This window comes from Amblyomma maculatum, chromosome 4, assembly GCF_055883805.1.
Source record: "Amblyomma maculatum isolate TAMU_Amacu chromosome 4, ASM5588380v1, whole genome shotgun sequence".
Classification (NCBI taxonomy): domain Eukaryota; kingdom Metazoa; phylum Arthropoda; class Arachnida; order Ixodida; family Ixodidae; genus Amblyomma; species Amblyomma maculatum.
The window spans coordinates 72,454,369-72,477,866 of NC_139347.1; the positions used below are offsets into that span (position 1 = coordinate 72,454,369).

The following is a 23,498-nucleotide window of genomic DNA, read 5'->3' on the forward strand; positions in this document are numbered from 1 at the left end:
AGTATTTTGCTCATGTGATCTTCTTTACTTCATCGTTCGGTTAATGATCACTGGATCACTGGATATGAGAGAGAGGAGAGGGAGGGAGAGAGAGAAAGAAGGAAGGAAAAAGATGTTGAAGTTGAAGTTGAAAGTTTATTTTTGAATCAAAAAACAACGTACAAGAATATACAGCGAGAGGTCCCATGGTACAAGACCGCAGGTGGGACCTCCCATGGTAATAGATTTCGACAGGCAACGTAAAGAATGATATTATTGTAAGAAAATTTATGAAGCAGCACTGACAGCACTGTTATATACAGAATGCGGGGACGGGGATGAAGTGAGAGGATAGCGAAATTCCGGGAAGTTCATTATACGAAACGTAGGCACGTCGCTTTTTTTGTTTAAGGAAGGACACCCGCAGTCTGCGTACAGTCCCCATTAAAGAGCACTTTCTCGGCCTCACTGTACATAATTGAACTAGACCGACATCCTGCAGTCTAAAACATTTCTCATTCCTTTGCGTTTCTTTCGCTATTTAACTCACCTATTTTGCTCATCTCAGTGCATGGCGTCTCTCTACGAACCCGTTACCTCTTGCTTCGACACGAGGCAGTCGGTTCGTCCCCTGCGCCAGTGAGCGCCAATTAAGTGAAGCCAAATGCAAGTAGATTTGCGCGCAGGGTCAGCATGCTCAAAAGCACCACGTGGTCGAAGTCCGAATCCCTCCACTATGGCGTACCCATCGCGCGAAGCCCTTTGACATCTAAGAATGAACTCTCACCTCTTTTGGATTGACTGCAAATTTCACTGTGCTCACAGAAAGAAATAGGTAATAAATAAATACAGGATGAAACAAAAAGAAAGAAAGAAAGAAAGAAAGAAAGAAAGAAAGAAAGAAAGAAAGAAAGAAAGAAAGAAAGAAAGAAAGAAAGAACGCGGGGAAAAGGTAAAGCTTAAGTGCTTACTCTCGCCGGTAGGTGTAGCTCGCAAACCGCTGAGCGCGAGGTCCGCAGAAGAGGAGGGGTTTCCCCCGAGGTTGATTACGCGGTTCACACACGCGTGGACTCGTCGCGCGCTTAAGTGAGACGATCGCTTGCAGCCTCATGTGCAAGGTCGCCGCGTCGCGACGCTGGGCCGAGACGCGTGCGCTCGAGCAGTGGATCACGTTACAGCTGCAACAGCGGCAGGCTGCGCCTCTTGGGTGTTTGCCCGGAACCGGAAAAGGAGGCGAAGGAGAGGAAACGGAGGAGACCCCATGCACGCGATATGCAGACTGGTTCGGGCACCCTCGGTGCATCAGCTCGTCCTCTTTCTGCTTTTCCTGTCTCTGTGTCTGCACGAGGAGGCGGAAGCCGCAAGAGGTAAATGTGATGCTTGTTCCTTCTGATACAGCAGTGGTACGCCTCTGGCGCGACCTTAAGGACAGGGAACAGATTAATGTTTACGCAGAGTGCCACTCCTTTTCATATAACAGTGATTTTGTTTCTCATGCGATGAAACACTCACTGAGAGCTAAGACGGATGACATCTGAACCTGCACGCGTTCCCCTCATACTCCCGAGGATAGTATTGACAGTTCTTTACGACGTCCATTTGCGACAAAGAGGATGTGAAGACCCCCCCCCCCCCCCCCCCCCCCCCTATAGTAAGTTTCAAGAATAACTATACGCGATTAAAAAAAAGTATGAACTTTCAGATTCGGTTCCGTAATCCGTGATCCGCTTTTATTGAATCCGTTAATGAAAGAACTGGTTTATCATCACGTGCCACTAAAGCCATGCAGAAAAAAAAAAGCTTTTTTTTTTTTTTTTCATGCAGATCTTCTTGCTTTTTCGTTTATGTGAGAAATACCCGCAAGTCGGGATGCCTTATAGCAATAAAAATAACAAGCAAAGGAATGTATAGCGAAAAGGGACGAGTCCTCTTGGATGGAAATTTTCCCTTCCTCGCTTTATTCAATTCAATGTTCTCCAACCAGCCGAAACCGTATAAAAAATTATTTCCCACCATCACATAGATAAAAAAAAAAACAAAAAAAAAAAACAAGGCTTTTCGGCGAGAGCCTGCTAATGGATCTGAGGCATTCGCTTTGTAAACGAAACTACTCACTTTCACATTTTCATTTACGTCGTTACGATTGCAACCAGAAGAGCTGGTCTTGTTCGGAAAGTATGTTTTTTAAGTTGCACTGGTCACTGTGCGTTTTGCAGTTTAATTTTTATTTGTCTATAGCGAATTGAAGGTGATGTGAGTGAAACTTCCCACATTCGCATTTGTTGATATTCGGAGTATATTGGGCTTTAATTATTAATTCATAATATTCGTGACAAGGATGTACGATGCTGCGCGGGTATGAGTGGTCGCATGACCCACATACTAGCTTATGGGCACTTTCTTTATACAAGCTGAGTTGACCAAAAATTAAGATCGGAACACCGAGGACAAAGGCACAACCGACACAAAAATTATAATGTAAAAGTAGGTATGCAAGCTATCGTGTCCTGGTTGCCGGACAGTTATTCCAGATAAATCTCTTTCTTAACTACATGTATGAGCACAATATAGTCTCCTTAATTTGGCCTTAAAATTCGGTACCTTGAAATTACATTAGTCGTCAAGTTTAGTTAGGTGAAATGAAGATCTGTACTTAGCAACTGGACATGCAAACTCTCGCATCCATGCTCTATGGCGGGGTTTTGTGTGTGAAAATACTTAAGCGTTGAAATAGTCTTATAAATTTCACCGCTGTTGCAAATACGAGCGCGCCGACTCATGGCGAGCTCTATCATCGCCTTATCATTTAATCGGGCAATGCTTACACAAAGACATTTACACAGCATGATAACAAACCTTCCTATTTCTTTTTTGAGACTAGGCGTGGTAGTTCATGAGCTAAGACTTTGCTTTGGAGTAAAAGAGTAGTGATTCGGATCGAGGCGACAGAGGCTGCTTTTCGGTGGCGCGGCAGGAGATGGCATAGAAAGGTAAGTTGTCGAGTCTTTTACAGTCGAGTCATTTACCGCGTACAACAGCACTTATCGCAACTCCACGGTGTAAAGCCGGTATATGGGGGCGTTGACTGTATGCCACATGTTTTGTGACGCGCCTAATTCGGCATCTGCGCAGGCAAGAAACAACGATGCCGTGCGAGACACCCAAAGCGAGATTTCGAGCTCACCGACGGCCTCTGCATGCCCGTGCACGAGTGCCTGCAGTCGCTGAGGGAAGTCGGCCGACTCAAGTTTCCCATATTCTGCGGAGTCCGAGTGCTACTGCCCATCGTGTGCTGTCCCCTTCCGGAACGGCGTACCAGCACTGCTCCGCCAACCACTACTCCCGGTGAGCTTACCACAGACACACCGGTCGTAAACGGAGTTTTTTCAACACCTAGAGTTGTACTTAACATTTTAAAAGTAATTGATTACCTGCGATAAATTACGTTTTTTTTTTTAACATTTTAATGCATTGTTTGCATTTTGCAAGAGATGTGCCCTCGAGGTAGTGCAGTTATTTTAGTGTTTAGTAGTCTTACTATTAGCCAACTACTTTCTATTTCAGAAACACACTTTTAATCACTGGTGTAACTCCGAGAATCCGAAATTGATTGCGAACGCTAATGCTGGCGCGGAACATTCCTGCTCAATAAAGATTGCGGAAAAACCGGGTGCTCAGGAATTTCCCGACATGCAAGCCGAGCTGGGTGCAGTTGACTAGCCTTCGTTCAGACGTTGGCACTTCTCCACGACAGTATAGCAGAACGTCATGTTAGGAGCTTGAGCTTTCTGCACTCAGAGTGCGAACAACAATGAAGTGCAACACTTTGCGCGCAGTAAGCTCGTTACAACTCCGCCCTTCCATGCAGTCCATCTATTGAGAAGGTCTTCAGTGTGGTTACCGATGTTTGCTCAAGGCGACGCCGGAAAAACACAGGAAGAACTTAAGGAAAAAATGCTGACTCACTTTATTTAGTCTGTGCATATGTTACACGATAGCTAATAAAACTTAGAAGAAAACCAACTTAATAATAGTCGATTAGTATTTTATATCTGTTGAATTATTTTTGGGGTTTGTAATAGAACAGTGAAACCGGTTAAATGTTAGAGAAAGTAATTGACTATAATAAGGTTTGGTTGGTTTATGAGGTCTAAAGTCCCAAAGCGACTCAGGCTATGAGAGGCACTGACTATAATAAGGTACTCTTTTGCTGTGAGATACAAGATTACTAACTGAGTCTAAATTTCTTTTCACTTCATACTAAGTTATTCAGCGTCACATTCGGTTGTTTGTAAGGAGCCCAATACGAATATGAGATGTTGTGTCGTAGAAATGAACATCTTTGAAAAAAAAAAAAATGTTTTTCCGTTTTTTACTACTTTTCATGACAAAGACTGCAAGCGGCGCGATTGAATTCACCATTGACAGAAGACACAACTTCTTATCCTCGCAGCGAGGGCTCTCAGCTGTCTCCTCTTGCTGCTGCTGTAGTTGCTCTTTGTAAGTGGGGCATGCCCACGTGGGAGATGGGCCGTAAGGGAATAAAAACAAAAGGATTGCGAGTGCTTCTCTATCCTATCCTGGAGGCGTAAGTAAGCTGTTTTGTTGTGTCAAGACGTTCCAAACAACTGGACTTCGAGGAAAATAATATATGCTTAGCAGTCAATAACCAATTGTTAGTAAAAAAAAAAAAAAAAAAAGAGAGAGAGAGAGAGATCGAACTTTGAATAATTGACAGAAAAAAAAACGAAAAAAAAAAAAAAACCCCAAGGTGGAGCAATGCATTCTATGCGCGAAATATGTATTGACAGACATTAAAAGGGTGCATATGCTCTAATAGAAAGCGTGCAGAGTGGGTCAGAGAAATAACTCAAGTTACCGACATTCTAGTGGAAATTAAGAAGAAGAAATGGACATGGGCAGGACATGTAGGGCGAAGAGAGGATAACCGATGGTCGCTGAGGGTAACAAACTGGATTCCAAGGGAAGGAAAGCGTAGCAGGGGGCGGCAGAAAGTTAGGTGGGCGGATGAGATTAAGAAGTTCGCAGGGGTCAAGTGGATGCAGCTAGCACAGAACCGGGATAAGTGGAGAAATATGGGAGAGGCCTTCGCCCTGCAGTGGGTATAATCAGGCTGATGATGATGATATGCTCTAATGTATTTCCTTACGCGACTAGCTGTAATGGAAATCCCGCGGATGTCGGTAGCACCAGTCGACTCCAGCGAGTTTGCGCGATTAGAGAGGGGTGATAACACAAGCGTTGGCAACTCCGGTTCGCATTTCTTAGAGGCCTTCCACGAAGGAAACGTTAGCGTGTACTTTATGGGAAAGTCCCGAGGAAACAGATATGAGGTAATGCGGACGCCAACACGTGTGCTATTAGATGCTCCACATTATCTAGCATGGCTTTCGAGTTTAATATTAGAAATCGTACTGGGTTACTTAACGGAACTAAAAAAAAAAGGCTCACATACTAAATGTGATAATAATAATAATAATAATATAATAAACAATCTTTATATAATGTGCGCAGGAACAACCATGTGGTCTTCGTGCTGCAGCACAAATAAAAAAAAAATGCACGCAAGTTTTACACAGTCAGATAGAACACAAAAGAAGAGACAAATAACCCATGATGAAACGAAACAGACGAAAAGAGTCGCGGAGAGAAAGAAATCAAAGAGTAGCATGTCTTGTATACGCAGTGAGAGAATTGTAGAGCACATTATGAAAAAAAAAAAAATCATATTAAATATTATTGTTATTAAAGTAATAGTAATGTTTATTGTAAAAGTTGAGGTCACAACAGTACAACAGCGGACCCCTCAAAGCCAACGTGAAGCCTGTTGCAACGTGAAGCTTGTTTGTGCCTTTTACGCGCTTTTACCACAGGCGTACAGAAATGGCCCTAAATTATTAGGGTAGACGAATCACAAAAAAGGTGTGCGCCACCCAGTCGTCCATATATATGCACGGGCAAGCGATGCACTATCACAGTTAATTGCAAGAACAAACGCCTCTACTGAGAGTACGTGTCGCGTATGTGAGCTAAGTTTAGCCTCGTGCGGGCTGTTAATGCCGCGACACTTAACTTTATTTATTTAAAATACTTAGAGTAGCTAGCTCAATGAAAGGCACGTTTACCTGCCGCTCGTCTGCCTTTATTTATTATTTAGAACTGGGAAAAATTACAGGTCACTGCAAAAAAAAAAAAAAACAATTAGAAGAATTTTTTTAATTTTTACTTTCTTGCTTTTCAATGTGCTTATGTTAATTTATTTTACTTTCTATCTTTCATTTTTTATTTTATCTTAATTTTATTTGCATTTATCATTGATTATCATCATTGTTTATTATTTCATGAATGTTTGTTCCCTTCTATGATTGTGTTTTTATTGTACCTGAATCTATTTCTAACTCCTATTTTAGAGACGACATATTCATTAGCACTTCTCATGGTTGATTATTGTGTGTATTTCTGTATCATTATAGACAATGACTGTTCTTTGTTCATTTTGTCTGTTTGTTATTTTTATGATTTATTGAGCAGGATATATTCCTACCCAATTTCACCGTGTCTGCTGTCATTCTAAATTCCTCGTTTTTGTGTAATTTCGTTGGTATTTTTCTTCTATCCCTGTATGTGAAGATTTTTGTGCAATTTTTACTCTTATTTGCGCTGCAGTACCAAGACCGCATGGTTATTTCTGCGCACGATAAATAATGATTGATTAGTATTATTAGTAATTAGCATAACCACTAATTATTAATATTTATTTTTCGCATAGTCTACTTATTAATATAATTGTTTTGCAAGAAAGGAAAGCTACAATACCTGTCACACTTTCTATGTGAACACCTTAACTGTCGTGGCTTTCACGTGTTGGTTTCATGTTTCGCGTCCACATTTTGGCCTCATCAAAAGCCTATTAATGCTTGTGCATCAATAAGCATTTATGGAAAAAGAATAGATACAGCTGGAACGTATCGCTTGGCGAAACCCCCCCCCCCACACACACACACACAATCTTTAAACGCCAAAGTTGGAGCTGCTAAATCATGTCGTTTGTAGCTGATTTTTCATCAGCGTTTCCTGTGGCTGTCATGGACACGAGAGAGCTAGCCCGCTGTGTTCACAACCACCAGAAATTATTTCCTAATAATAAACTTCCACCCTCTTTTGGAAGAACCGACGCTTTTTCTGAATTAAGAATTTTATCATTCAGAACCTGCTCGACCCTCTGAAGACAGGCAGTCGCAGCGGGCCCCGGTGATCTTTGCGGGACAACCTCAAGGTAAAACCTGATTTCTTGCTTCAAAAACCTCTGCGGGGGTGACTGCGCCCTTATAAGAATTTCTTACAAGTGTATGTCAGGCGGCATTCAAGAAAAAATCTATATATTTTGCAGCTATATATAGCCCGTAAAGCTCAGAATGCAAAACCTTTAAAAGTGGGTAACTCGCGGGCTGGATGTCGGAATTTCTGGTACATCTAATAATTCTAAGCTACTCTTGATTGGCTCCGTATTATGGCATAAAGTACTTACGTATATTTATGAGACAATATGTAGGGTTTGGATTTTCGGTTTTTATTTTTTGAAAGTTTGGAGGAACTTTTGCAGTGTTTATTGCTAAACAAAATTTCAATCTTTCTTTTTTTTTTTTGCCGAGTATATATTTCGATGAAAGCATTACTTTATTTTTTAATTAATTTATTCCCTTTTAGTCAAAAGTGCATCTCGGTGTTCTTGTGAGCAAGAGCGCTTTATTTATTGGATATTAGTTACAATGCAAATGACAATATTCAGAGTCCTGGTTGTAGAAAGAATTGCTAATCTCACTTAAGAGTAACGCAAGTTAACATAGCCAGCAGGCTATGTTAACTCCTAAGAACTATGCTGATATGTGTTCGTTGTGCCGCCGCTCTTTGTTGACCAAGAGAGGGAGGGGCCGTCGCCTGATCTCTTTACCAATCGATCAAAAGCCTTATTTTCCACATTTCTACCAACCCTTAGACAAAGCGGTAAAATGAAGTTACACAGTAAGAGGTTTGGTTTGGTTTGGTTTGTGGGGCTTAACGTCCCAAAGCTACTCGGGCTATGAGAGACGCCGTAGTGGAGGGCTTCGGAAAATTCGACCACCTGGGGTTCTTTAACGTGCACTGACATCGCACAGCACACGGAGGCCTTGCTTTTCGCCTCCACCGAAAAGCTGCCGCCGAGGCCGGGATTCGATTCCGCGTCCTTGGGAACAGTAGTCGAGCGCCGTAACCACTGCGCCACCCCGGCGGGGTACACACAAACGCGCCTCGACTCGACGCTCCACCTCCACTCGTTGGAGCGGAGAATACAGCCGCTACTCCACTCCAGGGCCGATTCGGATTCATGAACGTCCCTCGGCGTTTCCTCCGACAAGTTCTCCTCGAGAATACCTCCTCCACTCGGAGCAGCGCAAGTGGCATATGGGGACGAGATTAAGATGAACTTTTGGCCCGAAAACTGCATGCTGAACTATATAACATGCTCAGTTTTTCGTGTCAAGTCTTCTAAACAACTTTCGCAACCGACCTCGACGTTAACAGCATAGTGTAACTTGTTTTGTGGGCTGGATGAAAAGGGCGGCTGTGAAAAATGGCGGAAAATGTTTTCGCATCTGGCAACAGTCGCATCGAGAAATGGTGTGAATACTTCGGTTTATTTTTTGGTGTGAGATCTACGCTCGGCCTTTGCCGCTTTTCCTGTTTTTATTGCCAGGCTTTGACAGACGGTTTTTTTTTTTTTTTTACAGGCTTGACCAACTTTTTTTTACCATGCATTTTTTTTTTTATTGCCGGGCGTCAAAATACATTGCAGGAAAAAAAAAAGTACAAGCCGCGAACTCCTATCAGCATGGCTCTGGCCTGCTCGGAGGCGAGCTAAACATGCGTGCTGCTTCGCAGCGCATTGCAGCTCATGCACGCTGAATTCGACCCTCCAGAAGAAAATGCCGCGTGCGGTTTCCAAACAAGTAGGGAGCCCTAATTGAAAACGTGCTTGGAAAGCCATGCTTTTCGTCGGCCGCGAATATCCCTCCGTAGGAGGAGCACACCAACGCGCTCCCTCAACAGCGCCGCGCCAGCCGCGCGTCCGCAGACGTACTACGTACCCTCGGGCGACTGGCAAGCCATTTATGTCCGCACAATACAACACGCTGTTCCCCCACAAGTTCGGCGCCGTCTGCGGAAGCGCGCGGGGCGAGCCACGGAAAGTGCGCCGCCGCAGCTCGACTCCGGCCGCGGGCGAGCTCACCATTTGGCCAAATCGCGCCTCAACTCTGCACTCGGTGGGCTCCGAAAAGGTTATCCATTTATCCAGTGACGACTTATTGAAATGTGCCCGCGCCACACACGCGCAATGCGACGATGCGACGATCAAACAACACAGACGTCGGTGGCTGATCACGGTTATCCATGTTCGGCGTGAGCGGCAGGGACGGCCGGAGGCTATCCATGACCACATTCGTAAAACGGTAGCGTGCCAGAAGTCCCGGGTCACTGTCACTTTCAGCTGATGCTTTAGCGAAAGGTTCGGTGCATCCTTGTCGTATCTCCTTTCGTGAAACTTTTGGTATACCGGTAGAACGAATTCCACACAGCGAGCGAGCGATGCGATGTCGGCCATGTTTACAAGCGGAGTGGCGGTCGAGGAGCGGCCAAGGTAGCGTCGTCGCAGACTCGAGATTCTCGAGAAAACTCAAGTTTTCTCCGCCGCTGGAGGAGCGATTCGAGTGGAGATTGCTTTCTGAAACGAAAAACAGGCCTCGAGGGCCGCTTGGAGTAGAAGTTCGAGTGAAGGCGTGTTTGTGAATACGGCGGTAAGATGAGTTACACGCAGCATAAATACCTAAGGAAGAGGAAGAATAAAATGCTGTCACCGTTGCTCAGTGATAAAGCGCCGAACGCGAAATTCGGATGTCGCGGGTCTGGATCCCACCGGAGGCATACAGTTATTTATCTCCTACTTTCTAGTCGCTTTTCTCCACGTTTAATAAACAGGTAAGGTTTATTAAAAACATCGATTATGCTCAGCATTATATCAGTGGCTGATGGCCTCCTTATGTAAGTTTTAGATAAAGTCGCTTGAAGATGAGGACTTATGACACAGATGACACAAATAATTACGTTAAATGAAGACAACTATTGGTCGACACAAGCCTTAAACAGGCTGTAGGTTTCCCTTCTTGCTACGTCGATGTAGTGATGTGATATATACTTGCTTGTAGTGGCTGACATTTGACTTGTTGTGTGTGGGTGTTCGAATTAAAAATAAAAAAAAAATCCTAAATGATCGGCTCACTTGGCAGAAAAATAGTGTTCCTATTCGATGCGCTGCTTATACAAGTGATTTTATAGGCGGCAATGAACTGTACACAGACATGTAAAAAATGCAAAAATTTTTTTTTCGCGAGGATCACTATACATTATCTGTCCAGATGCTCCCGCTTCCTGCGAGACACCATCGGGACAGGAGGGCAAGTGCTTGCCCATGGAGAGCTGCGAAGCGCTGCGCGAACAGGTGATGAACAAGAACTTCCCGCCACTGTGTGACCTGCGTGGTACCACGGCCTACGCCTGCTGCCCTACGCCGAATAGCTTGAGACAGCTCGACGTCGTCGAGACTACGCCGACGACACCCACCGACTCAACGGAAGATTCTATCGACTACACCATTCGCATATCACAGCTCCTGGTAGAGAATAGCAGACGTAAGTTGCTATGACTTCTTCTTTATCGGACTGTGCATTAAAACCGAAAGCAAACATCTCAAAGCTGTGAAGTTTCTAATGAGTTTGTATTTAGTCTGTTCATGAGTTCTGGAGTTTTGCATGTATTTCAAAAATGTTTTTACCAGTTTCGCTTGCAAGCTTGCGTTAAATCAGAGAAAAAAGGCAGGAGGTAAGTTTTGCGCCCTTATGTAGCTGATTTTACTAGTGACGCTGTAGACAAAGAAGAGGAGTCCTAAAGCATTCTTTCTGCAAATGAAAGGAAACAAAAGCTTTTTTTAAGGGTACGGGTTGACAGTGGTCTTTGGTCCTCACTAGCTTCAGACATGTTTACTAGCATATAGTAATAAAATACCAGTGAAAAACCAGACGAAATACATGTAATACGCACTCGCTCCCTAGGCGCGCATGCGTCCATTAGGGTCGCCTAGAAGCATGCCGGGCTTCTAAACAAAACGTCATGGGTGCGAATCTTGCCCGAAACCTAATATTGCTCGCATTATACTTCAAGGCAAATAACTTAATTATAAAGCCGAATGTTTTGAGACGCGCGGCGAATTTCAATTCCCATTAATGCGACGTTTTAATAACTTTCGTTCCACGTCATGCTTCACATGAGCGGTGTGGGGTTTGACGCCATGTTGCTATGACGCCATGGCGATGTCGATCGTTCTGGGAGTTTCTTACGAAGGCGTCGGATGCCTGCGGGTACGGATTTTTCGCTGAACTGGAGCCTTAAAAAAGTTAGTTGTGCTTTAGCTGGGGTTCCCCTAGTTGAATTGCGATAGCAACGGCGGAAGCTTCTTTTGAATGCTACGTTATTCCCCTATCGCACCCTACCAGTGTAAGGTGCTACATTATTGGGGACACTTAAGCTCATTCTTTAAGAGTATGACACGGGAGCGTAAGTTACCAGCCCACATATAAAATCGCGCTTCAACCAAGTAGTACGGACGTGCCTGCGTGTCGTCGGCGTAACGAGAATGCAAACGGTTCTGGCGGGCTGATTCTGATATCACCCTCCCATATGAAAGCAGCGACCCGAGTTGGCAGCTCCTTCCCGTGGCATAGGGGTAACGTGAATTCAAATGTCACGGCAGGCTGATTTTGTTATGAGGAGACAGTAGCTACGCCTCTTCACGGCGTAGTTGCGGCCACCCGAGGTCTCGCTTTGGCTGTCGTAGTATTGGTTTCGCAATAATACTTTCACAAGGTGAATAACAGGTCGTCAGCGTTTCACGAGGTAAGAAGCCTAAGGAATTCGAAAAAAAAAAAAAGAAAAAGACTTAAAATGCGCCTGAGAAAATGTTTTTTTACATTCAAGAAAGGATTGTTAAATGACAATAACGAAAGTTATAAACATTTCAAACCTGGGAAGAGAAGCATATTATTTGCCGACAAAGTCTTCATTTAAGGATACATAGTTGATTAGTTTGATTTTCCAGTTTATTTTTTTTTAAAATATAGTAGGAATTCTCAAAGGCACGAAAATATGCATTTTGGGGCTCCGATGGCCTTTTCTAAAGATGAGAATTTCTTCCTGCCGACTAAGATTTTCATGTTTGGTAACAATAAGAAACCACCTCCACCACCCTCAGATTATGTCATCTCATGAACACTGTCTTATTTTGCGGAAGGCACCGTAAAATTATTTGCAAAACTATAGTAATAATTGCACATAATCGCGACTTCTACTCGTTTCTCATATAGCTTCATAAACATCACGGTTGCTTTTACTTTGATCACCGAGATGCCTTGTGTAACGGATTCAATGACGTGCAGATTGTGGCAAATCGCAAGGCGATCTTCCCACGCGAGGCTTCAGGTACACTCCCACCGTGGTCAAAGGCCGCTCTGTCAACCTCGGAAAGTATCCCTTTATGGTAAGTTGGTGGCTTGGGCTATGATCTTGTAAAATGTGTGATGGAAAGAAAGGATACCAGCACAGCAAGAATAGGGGCCAGTTAACATATGCAGTGAGCTCGAAGAGCTAGTGATGAAAATGCGCATTACGCAGTCCAGTCTCGTTATAACAAATTCTAAAGTTCAGTGAAAACTATTTTGTTATTTTAACTCTGTGTCATTACAATAATCCATAACCTTGCCAGGAATTACAGCCTAATATATATATATATATATATATATATATATATATATATATATATATATATATATATATATATATATATATATATATATATATATATATATATACATATATATAAACTACATGAGCAATTATATCATTTTTTATAAAGACGGCAATTCTGTAGGCACGGCAAGCGACATGGAAAAATTACTGGGGACACTTAAGTACCGCCTTTGAGGGTATGACGCGATAGCATAGGCTACCAGCCCACATATAAATTTCCGCTTAGTCGTATGTACGTGCCTACCAGGTCTAGGAGTAAAGTGAATGAAAGGATATTGGCAGGCTGATTCTGACATTACCGTCCCATATGAAAGGAGTGGCCTGAGCTAGCAGCTCTTGCCAAACGTGACTTCAGGCAGCCCTACGTAAGTCCAGTCATTGAGCGGCCATGTCAGCTGCCAGCTACCCAGTGGCGACAGTAGGATCTGCGGCGCCCGGTGCGGTGATGCGGCGCAGCACTCCTCTTCCCTTCTCCCCCTTTCTTCCCGTGCGCAAAACCACCACTTCCTTTCTCTTGACTGCTTGCTTTCATGGGGTTGTTCGTTCGGTGTACGCTGTGGCCTGACTTAAAACCTCCACTAATGAAGTACCTCACGACTCATAATTCAGCACATCATAGATTGTGATTGCATACTCATTTATGGAACAACAACCCAAAAAGGAAGGGCGTGTTGTATTTATTTTGTAAAGAAACATGCAGTTGTGAAAAAGTTAACGGAGCAAATGGTTTTCGGACAGATGAATTTCATGATGACGGACATAAAAATAAAAGCGCACATATAAACCACGAGAAATGCAAACCTTGCGGGACTAAAAGCACTTGGATTTATGCGCGCAAAGATAACTGCAGTGCTTTTTTTTTTTTTTTTTGACGCCAAGTTTGTTCTACGAGAAGAAGGTGAAGAGAAGATGAAGGTGAAGAGGTGAAGTTCGTCCCAAGAAAATTTATATCATAATGTACGGGATGATGTACCGCGCTGCGGAGATAGCTGCTGTTGAGCACGCGTAAGAGCACGTTACTTCTTTTCGCATGCGCGCGACCGCTTAGCATTGTGGGACACTCAACAACATCCCGTCTTGCCCTTCACGGGGACAGGGAAGTGGCATCTGCCTGCTAAAACTACCCGTTGAGAATGCCCCCCCCCCCTCCCCTCCCATATGAATTACTTCATTAAAATGCACGTTATTTTGACAGCACCACAATGTCCCCATCATTTCGGATAAACCGAAATATTGATTTAACCCAACCCCTGTGTGCGGTGACATGAGCGCGTCTTGTTCTTGCACAGGCGGCCATATTTCGAGACGAGGTGAGCGTTCTCAACTATTGGTGCGGTGGCACGCTCATCACCTACTCGGTGGTACTATCGGCTGCCCACTGTTTCGCCTACTCACTGTGAGTATCCCGGGAAATTCTAAACACTCGCGGTGAAAATCTCGCATTTACGAGATTCCACGAGATGAGTGCACGAGACGTCGCAATAGGTTATGACGTCGACATATTTTTCCCCTTTCGGGTAGTGAGGCCTTCATTCTCGCATGTCGACGAGAGGAGTCCTGAGATATCCATGTCGCCGACGACGAAGCCAAAGAAAAGAAAAAAGAAACAAAGAAAGAAATGAAATTATAACGAGTACACAAACACCAAAAATAGAGGTAAAAGAGAAAAGGTAGACAGAAGAGGTAGAAGAGAAGGAAGAGGAAGGGGTTTCGTCATTAGGCTCTTGAGCGAAGTTAAGGGTTATCCTGTAACGTTATTTTAATTGTTTTATGAGCTCGCATTCGTTGCATGCAAATATTGGGATTTCTCTTTCTCTCTCTCTCTCTCTTTTTTTTGCGCGACTGCAAAGGCGAGCTTAGTGGAAGAGAGTGAAGGAATCTGGGATGGAAGTCAAAGGAAAAGTGAAACCCGCTAGTCCATTCATACAACGCGATTAAGAGGCCGGTACGGCATCAACTTGCTTGCGTGGCTGCTGTCGCCGACCTTCCATGTGTTTCTCTCAAATTTAGCCATGCTCTATCATACGGGTGACGACAAGCACGAGTACCTTTTTTTGTGAAGTTGAAAATTAATCTGTGTCTCACTGAGGAGGCATAAATACATTGTAGAGGTCTTTCCTAGAGTTATTTTCTCGATGAGTGCGTTGCTGTGACTTTAATCTGCATGGGTTGAGCAGATGTCAATCTATGCTGCTCCTCACGCGTTCAAGTCGATGGCACCGCATCCCCGCTTGCTCTATTTTGCCCAAAACATTTATAAATTGCACATTTTTATTTGGACTCTCTGCGGAGTGTAGTGCGACACAATGTGCTAATTCAGTGCAAAAGAAACAAAAAGACGAAATGATCATGAGGACATTCGCGAGTGAACAGAGAGTCAGTTAAGATATCATCCTACAGGAAGGCACCATCTTGGCACTCCCACGTCACTTTTCTAGTGTTGTTCAATGAGGTAAAAATTTCCCTATTGAGACCACGAAGTTCCTTATTTCGAGAACTTATTGAATAGGAAAGTGTGAAAGATTTTATTTGCCTCATCATTATTTTATTGCAATCGTTTTTATTCTGGTTGTTCTTATAGGGATTGATCAAGGTCGAAATGCAGGAATTTTCAAGACACACTTGTTGTGCATGTTTTTGTTTTATTCTGCGTGCTCCATCACCCATTTCAAGAAGGGAAACCTTGTTACGGCACGTTTACTGCTGTAAACAGCTGAACCACGCATTCAAAAAAACAACTAAAGATAATAAGTTTTAAACTTTATTTAATCAGAATGTGTTCCTTAACAAAAACAAAAGAAACAAGCCCGTAAATAGATATTGAACCTATCTGGGAAGGGACGTATGCAAATCAGGCTAGGGACAGCTCAACATGACTACCTTCTTTACTCCGAAATGGATGGACTCATCGCATAAAACTGCACTTCAACTTCGGGGAGATGAAGTAAAGGAGAGTTTATGAGTTTGGGAAGTCGTATAGGTTTCTCAGAAGGCCGTAAGCGTAAACATGAGGTTAAGGTTATGGCTACAGCCTACCTGACACCCTCATGTAGCTCCGCCATGAGAACTGCACATCTGAGACACCCATATATTTCGCACACAGCAGAGACAAAGGAAAAAAAAAAAAAAAAAACCCGTGATATTCCGGTCGTTGACGTTACTTCGGCGATAGAGTGCATAATATAAAATATAACTGAAAAAAAAAATTACTAACCAACTTTCAGTCTTGACTTTGGGGCGAATATTGCAGAATTCAAATTCCGAACCGGCAACGCGGTTGGGGATACCGAAATCGGAAAAGTAACCCGCGAACGTTCCTTAAGTCGAATTTATCGCGTCACACATTCCTCGAGCCGGATTAATGCGTATCGTATCTTAGCGAGAACACATAACGTACCTTAGTATTTCCTGCATTAACTATACTTAACTGACGCCTTAAGCAATGCGCAATGCGAAAATGCGAACCTAACGAGTTTTTTTAGAGCGTGTATTTCACATTAATTGCTAGAACCACAAATCAGATTGCACGTTTTAAGAGCACATGATGCGTTTGAAATGGGAGAAAACGATTTGATTTCTTTTTTTTCTTATTTTTTTTTTTTTTGCATGTTCGATAGAGCGAGAACAGCCATATTATCGAAGCCAAATGTCGAGAAGGCAGGTCAATTTTTGCGCGCCTTGCATTAACCCACATTTCTGCAGTAAAACAATTGCGTCAAACAGCTACTAATTTTGTTAAGCTCAAATAATTATTTAACTGCCTTCAGGGAAAGGAATAAAGGTGCCGTTTTTTGCTAAAAGTGAAATACAGAAACAGGTTTTTTTGCCTTAGCCATGCAGTGGCGACATTATGACGTCCCTTGAGTTCTAACCCTCTGTTTTTAAAGATAATCAATGTCCTGTGAGAACACGTGGTCTTCAGCGGTGGCGTAAGAACTCTAAGATACGGTTCAGAAGTAAACCCTGTTGCTTGGTTATACTGCTCACAAACACGATACGTTCATGGCTTGTTCCTTTTGTTGCTAATCCGTTTTACACTGTACAGTTCAGTGTTGTTGTATTGGAACTTTTCATTTTTCTTTGGTTCGAGAGTTCGAAGAACTGCGTAACGTTGCTTGAATCCCTTCACTTTGACACCTTGGCTAATCAACAGCGATGCTTCGTAAGTGCTGTGTGTGGGCTGTGTGGGAAACACCGTGACGTTCGCTGTACGTACAAGAGACAAAAGGCGAAGTGGGATCTTGAATTGGGCTCTTGAGAATAAATACTCATCCAAACCGTTTTTTCATGTCACGTGGCCTTTATTTCCAGCAAGCCGCAGAGCAGAACGACCAGTGAATGAATAGCGAGTCATTTCTCTACTTAGTGTAGCCTCCCTTCCTTAGAAAGCATAGGGAGAGAAAATAAAGAGAGAGAGAGAATAAAATTAATTATTACAAAGTAGAGAATTTAGCCGGCGTTTCTGCAGCCTTTATGTGTGATCAGCAAGCCATGTCTTCCTTGCCGGTTGCAGCGAAAGACATCTACAACAGCAGAGCTTCACGGTTTTAAAGAAGCTGTTTTCTATGTCCTGCGCCGAAAGCCTGGTCGATGGGTTATCTTTACCGACTCTAAAGCGTCTTTTCAAATCCTCTGCAACCTGTTCAAGAAAACTAATCATCAAACCGTTTTCCTTGACATCGGATATCTATATCATTTGGCTATTGCCGCAGGCCACTGCATAACATTTAAGTGCATACCAGCACACTGTGGCATTCTAGCCAATGAAAAAGGATAGGAAGCGGCTCGTAAAGGTCACCAACATCGGAGATATACTCGGACCTTCTTCACGAAATCTGATGCATCCTAACTGGCTAAAAGATTTGCTTCTGAAGAAAAGTATCTGCTTTGGAGCTTGGCATCGCATCATTACTAGTTATTTCACTCAGTAGACCCATATACTCCCTCCCAGACTTCCTCGCTATCTGGAAACTGTATATCACCGACTTCCCTTGAGTTCTGCGTTTACAAACGGCTTCCGATACCGTTCCGGTCAGACGAGCAGTCCGCATTGTGACAACTGCGGCTGGCTCCAAACGGTAGAACATATCTTGCTTGAGTGCCCTGCGTATGTTAACGAACGTGCTTACTATGAACGTTGCATGGAGAAGCTGTCCCCAGTGCTTCTAACATTGGACAGTAATTTAGTTCCCTTAGCCTTCCCTAGGCAACAGAGACAAGCAGTGATTTTTCGATTTGCGTGTTTAAAATACATTGGACTTTGACACGCTATAGTTTCGTGTCGCATGTCACACTCACGCATTTTTCACGCTATGAACTTAGTGCATTTGCAAGTAACTCTCACACATTTTTCACGCTGTGAATTTTGTAAGCCTATTTGTAGGAATATGTATCTCATCACTTCATTGTTTAACGTTATCGACGATGCACCTTAGCATGCATTTTTGGTCGTATTCTTCTGCACCTACTTTTATTTCTTTTAAGGCGAAAGCCCTCATTAGTATCCGCCCGCGAGAGGGATCACACTTCTCCGCGAAATTCCGCGGGATGCCAGGAGATTGTAAAGTCGTAAACTGGTGACGTCATTGGTCATGATCATCATGACATCACGTGCGGTTATGACCGCTAACATCATCAGGCGATTCACGCATCTAAGAAATTGATCCCACCGGGTGTCCGATCCAGGTTTCCGTATTGCCCCTTTCATTTGGTGCTTCCTCAGGCACCGCAGCGTGCAGAAGCAGACGCATCAGAGCAGGAATCAGCAGCGTTTCAAACAAATGCTTTAACCTCATCGCACTTTAGTGGTCCAAAGTGCCACACACACCTCTCTGATTCTCTCTTTCTCTCCCCAGTTCCCTTTCCTACTCACAGTAGCATGTCAGCGAATCCTAGGGTGGAGTTTCTTGAGTGGTTCAACCGTCGATGAATGTGTGGGTGTGCTGAATATACTCCTCGGTTAAGTGGGCGAGAGTAGCCTTAGAAAGCGCGTCTCCAAATTACCATATTAGACGCAGCGCAGAAATTCAGTAATCGCAGTCTGAGCATGTTATTCGAGTTAACAAATGAAGTTCCGTGAGTCCAGCTCCTGATGGTCACACAATCCATGACCGTGGTCGCAGGAATAGCACTAAGTACATCGTGCGCGTGGGCGGTGTCAACATCTCTGACACGAGCAGCATCACGTTCCTGCAAAGAAACGTGACCTCGGTCCACTTGCACCCCGACTATGACGACCGGCGCCACTACAACGACGTGGCGCTGCTCCGGCTCCAGTATCCCGTCCAACACCGAAGCGTGCGACGGCCGTTCGCTTGCCTGCCGGACGTCGCCTCTGCGCCACCGCCACATGACAGCGAGGCGACAGTGCTCGGATGGGGACACAACTCTTTCGGTGTGTGTGTGTGTGTGTGTGTGTGTGTGTGTGTGTGTGTGTGTGCATCAATTAGAACCAGATTTGGGTTAGAATGACTGTAGAGCGATATTTAGCAGATAGATATAATGCAAAGGGATACTGAAGTGAAGTACCAACTTTCGAGTACGTAGTATTATGTAGATTGTGAGATTATCTAATGTTAGTCTTTTTTGCGTATTAATGGCGCGGACGACGTTGTATTCCAGGTTTTGTGAGCGCGTGCTAGTCGCTGCCAGCGCGAGCTGGAGGCATGTGTGACGTCACATGTCTCGCGGCGACCGGCTCCCGCGGCACCGCTGTGGCCTCAGTTCCACGGTCTCGCCTCATAATACCTCTTGACGAATTTAAAACATGCTTCATACCGACAGTTAAAGCGTAGAAGGTGGCAGTTGGAGTGAGAATCAAGTATCATTCCGGTATCGAAACGACCAGGGATTAAAGATCGCATGTCTGGGACACCACCGCTTCATAGAGCGACGATGGTTAGATTGACCCTCAGAGCCCGACGTTTAGTCCAGACGTTTGCGTCCAACAAAACGGCTGCTGTTTTTTTTTTTTATGTCACAAGTATAGCTGCGCTTCTGAGAGGGTACTTTTTGTTATCTATTATAATATTTTCTTTGCCAAATTCAAATCAAGTCACAGAACTTATTCCTCGCTCCATTTGCCCAGAGGGCGAGTACAGAGATGAGAAAGGGATGGGAAATAAGGCTTGTACATACGGTCGTGAGCAAAGGTAAGATACCTTTCCTAACCCTTTCTCGTCCAAACCAAGCCGCAATACCTGCAGGTACCGTCTCAGAAAGCGTTCTTTGACTGTTCTGAAAAACATCAGCAGTGCACTGCCATGTGCCACCCAGCAGCATGCTGTGGTTCATGATTTGGATATCGGGGGGGGGGGGGGGGGTAGCATTTTGGTCACATCACATTAGCCGCGTCAAGAGGGGCATATGTGCCTGAAATCGAAAAGTAGACAGCGCGAATGCGCTGGCACAGAGAGAAAAGCAAGAAAAATAATTATGACGCAGGTTTTGTCACTGTTGAACTCTTGCTATGCCTTCACACTCGCATGCCTAATTATCACAAATTAACCACGGCACGCAATTATCCTGGCAGTGTCCTGATTAGTAAGCTGCCAACACTGGTGTGTAAGTGACGCCGTTGATGCTAGTTTAGGACAGCATCCAGCCTCAGCCAAAAACTTATTTGTTTAGCCTTCCTTATGTCTCTTAATGTGATGTCACGAAGGCATCGCACTCGACGTGCGGTATTTACGTCCGCAGGCATTATGTCCACCATTTTAATTAGGTCCAAAACAAATTTTAACCACTAATTCTGAGATAGGAAGAAGGCTTCAGTGGCAGATTTATACCACTGTTGACTGAGACCAGAAAACAGAACCGCGGCAACTATTAAGCTGGTTAACTAATATTTTGATAATTATCGGTTAACTACTGAAGTTAAGTGTGTAGTTCGTATTAGTAATTTGTACCCGGTGATTACTAATAGCGCATCAGTTTTCAGAATTTCGGAAACTAGATTACTCTTGGTACTGAGATTTGGCCATCTTGCGCCAAAAGATGCTCAGATTAAGTCATGATCCGAGCGTGAGTCTGGGTTCACTCATTATGAATATAACCCTGTATGAGCCCGATGGAGTGTTTTCCGACCTGTGCTTAACAGAGGCACTCATTAAACGATTCATGGTTGCACGATTAGCAAGTGTTTGCATGTGCAGGAAAGTACGGAAGGGGAGCCGGAGGCGGGCGCGTGTCTTAACCATAGAGGCGGGGCTGAAGTGCCTCTAATTTTCTTAACCCTCTCCTCTTTCATACATCCCTTCTGGTAAACATTCAATATGGGACTGTTAACATCTCTTTTTCCTAACCTATGTCATAAATCAAGCGTGATGCCCAGCCATGCATATTCGGCGACAGTCAGCACAGATCCCTGCAAAAGTTTTGAAGTAAGCCCGATAAACCCGAAGCTGACCTGAGTCACACATTTGTGGAAGGTTTCAAATTATTTCTGCCCGCATGGGTTATTAATCGAAAACGCACCCTGAGAAAAAATTGGCGATTCGTAGATAGCTTACTGCCTATTTAGATTTTATTTTGCAATTCAGGAAGTAGGTCCTTTGATTAACTGCTCCAACGGAAACGAAGGGCACGGTATACCGAATATATTCCACAGATCTGTATTAGAATAATGAAACCAAGACCATGCTTTAACAATGTGACGAGTGTTTCTCGTGGAATGCAGTGAACACAGAAATAGCGAACAAAAACCTTCCCTGCTCCTTCCAGGAGGAAAGAGAGCGTCCGCAGAGGATGTGACGGAGAATATTGTTTCGCCATTCTCAATTCCTTCGTTGATTTTTAATTCTACCCGATAAATTACGATAGAAATTGAAACACTAACGAAAACCACAGCCGTTTTGTGTCATATCGTACGAGCCTGCCCCAGCCAATCTCTATATTTCGGTAACCATGCATAAATTCGTATTCAGCCCCGTTCTCTTGTCACGCACCGATACTGGGATGTATTCGGCTTCGGACATATGAAGGGCTCTGTTTTGTGTTGGCGCTCCGGAACGTCCCATTAATAAGCGCTAATGCTTAAACATCACTAATTACGAATACGTGCAGGAGGCACCCTGCAGACGACACTCCAGGAGGCCCAGGTTCCGGTGGTGAACAACGACGTTTGCGACCGAGCGTACCACTCTCTGGGTAGCTACGAGCGCGAGTTCCCGCTCGGCGTCAACGAGCACTTCGTGTGCGCTGGAAACACCACGGAAAATGGCGCGGACGCATGCCAGGTGAGACAGATACACTTTCAAGAATGCATTAGCTGGTCACTTTCATTAGGAGGAGTGGCAATGATGCGTGTAATAAAGATGGCATGTTCGTCTATTTTCTTGCCAATACAGAAAAACAGAAAACAAATAAAGCGGCGATTTCGTGTTAGCTCCCGCGGTATGAGATTATTAAAGACATTTCGAAATGAAATGCGTCAGCTAGTAGGACAAGTAAGATACACCAATTTATTCTGTGGTTCCGTCAGACTCTAGTGGTAAGTACGTTTGTACAACTGCCGCAGGAATCGGATCATTTACATAACTCTATTGCGTTTTCAGCAAGATTCCGGGGGCCCTCTCATCGTTAGCTCGGGCCATGGGGACGAAGCCTACCACGAGGTGATCGGCATTGTTTCCTTCGGCGTCGGATGCGGAACGGCTGCCTACCCAGGGGTGTATAGCAGAGTGTCTTACTTCCTGCCCTGGATCCTGAACACCACGGCTAGAATCACTCCCGGAGACGCCTTCACCACAAACTTCATCTGAATACCAGCCATGTCAAATGGCGCAGGAAGCGCCGAAGAGGCGGTATCACGTCGCGCCAAAATCATCTTCGGTGTTAGGAGCTGTGTGAAGAGAATAACGTTTAAAATGCAACAGTAGCTAATCGACATAGATGATATGTTGCGTGCGGAGAAAGACGCGAAAAGCATGCAGTGGGCATCAGAAAAGTAGTTACGGATTTGCTTGCACATATATACTCAATGTTTCGGGTGCCGAAGGTGTGGGATAAACTTGCAGTGCATACTACAGTTACCAAGACTTCAAACGTGTCATCCACGAGCTATAGTTCGCAGGTGAAATGATCGATAGAGTAACATGTCTTATTCTAAGCCAATACCCAGAGCGCAGTAAGGCCCTTTTCAACCATAAGTGAGACGTAAGCGGCATTTTGATAAAAGTGTTTAAGGGAAGACACCTGAGGGATGCTCATTATAGTGTATTTCTTATCCGCCAAGGGTACGGTGCAGATAGTCAGCCCTGCCTCCTAGCAGAAAGAATATTTCTGAAAACGGGCAAGCGCACAGTCAGAAGCGCTCAGCACCGCTGCGCAATATATTTGCACTATGCTTTCTAAACGAGGAAGACAGTAGTTAAACGTCCATTTCTACTACTTATCATTTTTTAAGCACGTAAAGCGAGCCAGTACTTTATTTTCCTCTAAGTATGTGGTGTCCTTTAAATGACATCCTGAGATGCTTCTGAGCATAAATCGCTAAGTACTAGCAAAAATTCAAACTTTCTTGTCCTCTTTATTCGTCACACAATTAGCACCAAACAAAAGATTTATTATTTTATTTCAAGGTGCCTGTTATCCTTAAAGGTCAA

General features: G+C 44.1%; 1 protein-coding gene across 1 annotated transcript; it reads left to right on the top strand.

Annotated features, from left to right (window-relative positions):
- The first annotated feature begins 1,056 nt into the window (after positions 1 to 1,056).
- LOC146191382 (clotting factor B-like) lies at positions 1,057 to 23,498 on the top strand. Its single transcript, XM_084601944.1, has 9 exons — positions 1,057 to 1,346; positions 3,112 to 3,324; positions 7,208 to 7,276; positions 10,452 to 10,724; positions 12,525 to 12,625; positions 14,184 to 14,290; positions 19,017 to 19,288; positions 21,958 to 22,130; positions 22,449 to 23,498. The coding sequence occupies exons 1-9, from the start codon at positions 1,241 to 1,243 to the stop codon at positions 22,653 to 22,655; spliced, it is 1,521 nt and encodes a 506-aa protein (XP_084458070.1). The 5' UTR covers positions 1,057 to 1,240; the 3' UTR covers positions 22,656 to 23,498.

Excerpts from the sequence above, each read along its gene's own strand:
- LOC146191382 (XM_084601944.1), top strand. The coding sequence starts at position 1,241 with ATGCACGCGATATGCAGACTGGTTCGGGCACCCTCGGTGCATCAGCTC. Across the intron at positions 10,725-12,524 it reads CCTGGTAGAGAATAGCAGAC|ATTGTGGCAAATCGCAAGGC; the intron begins GTAAGTTGCTAT and ends AATGACGTGCAG. Across the intron at positions 12,626-14,183 it reads TCGGAAAGTATCCCTTTATG|GCGGCCATATTTCGAGACGA; the intron begins GTAAGTTGGTGG and ends GTTCTTGCACAG.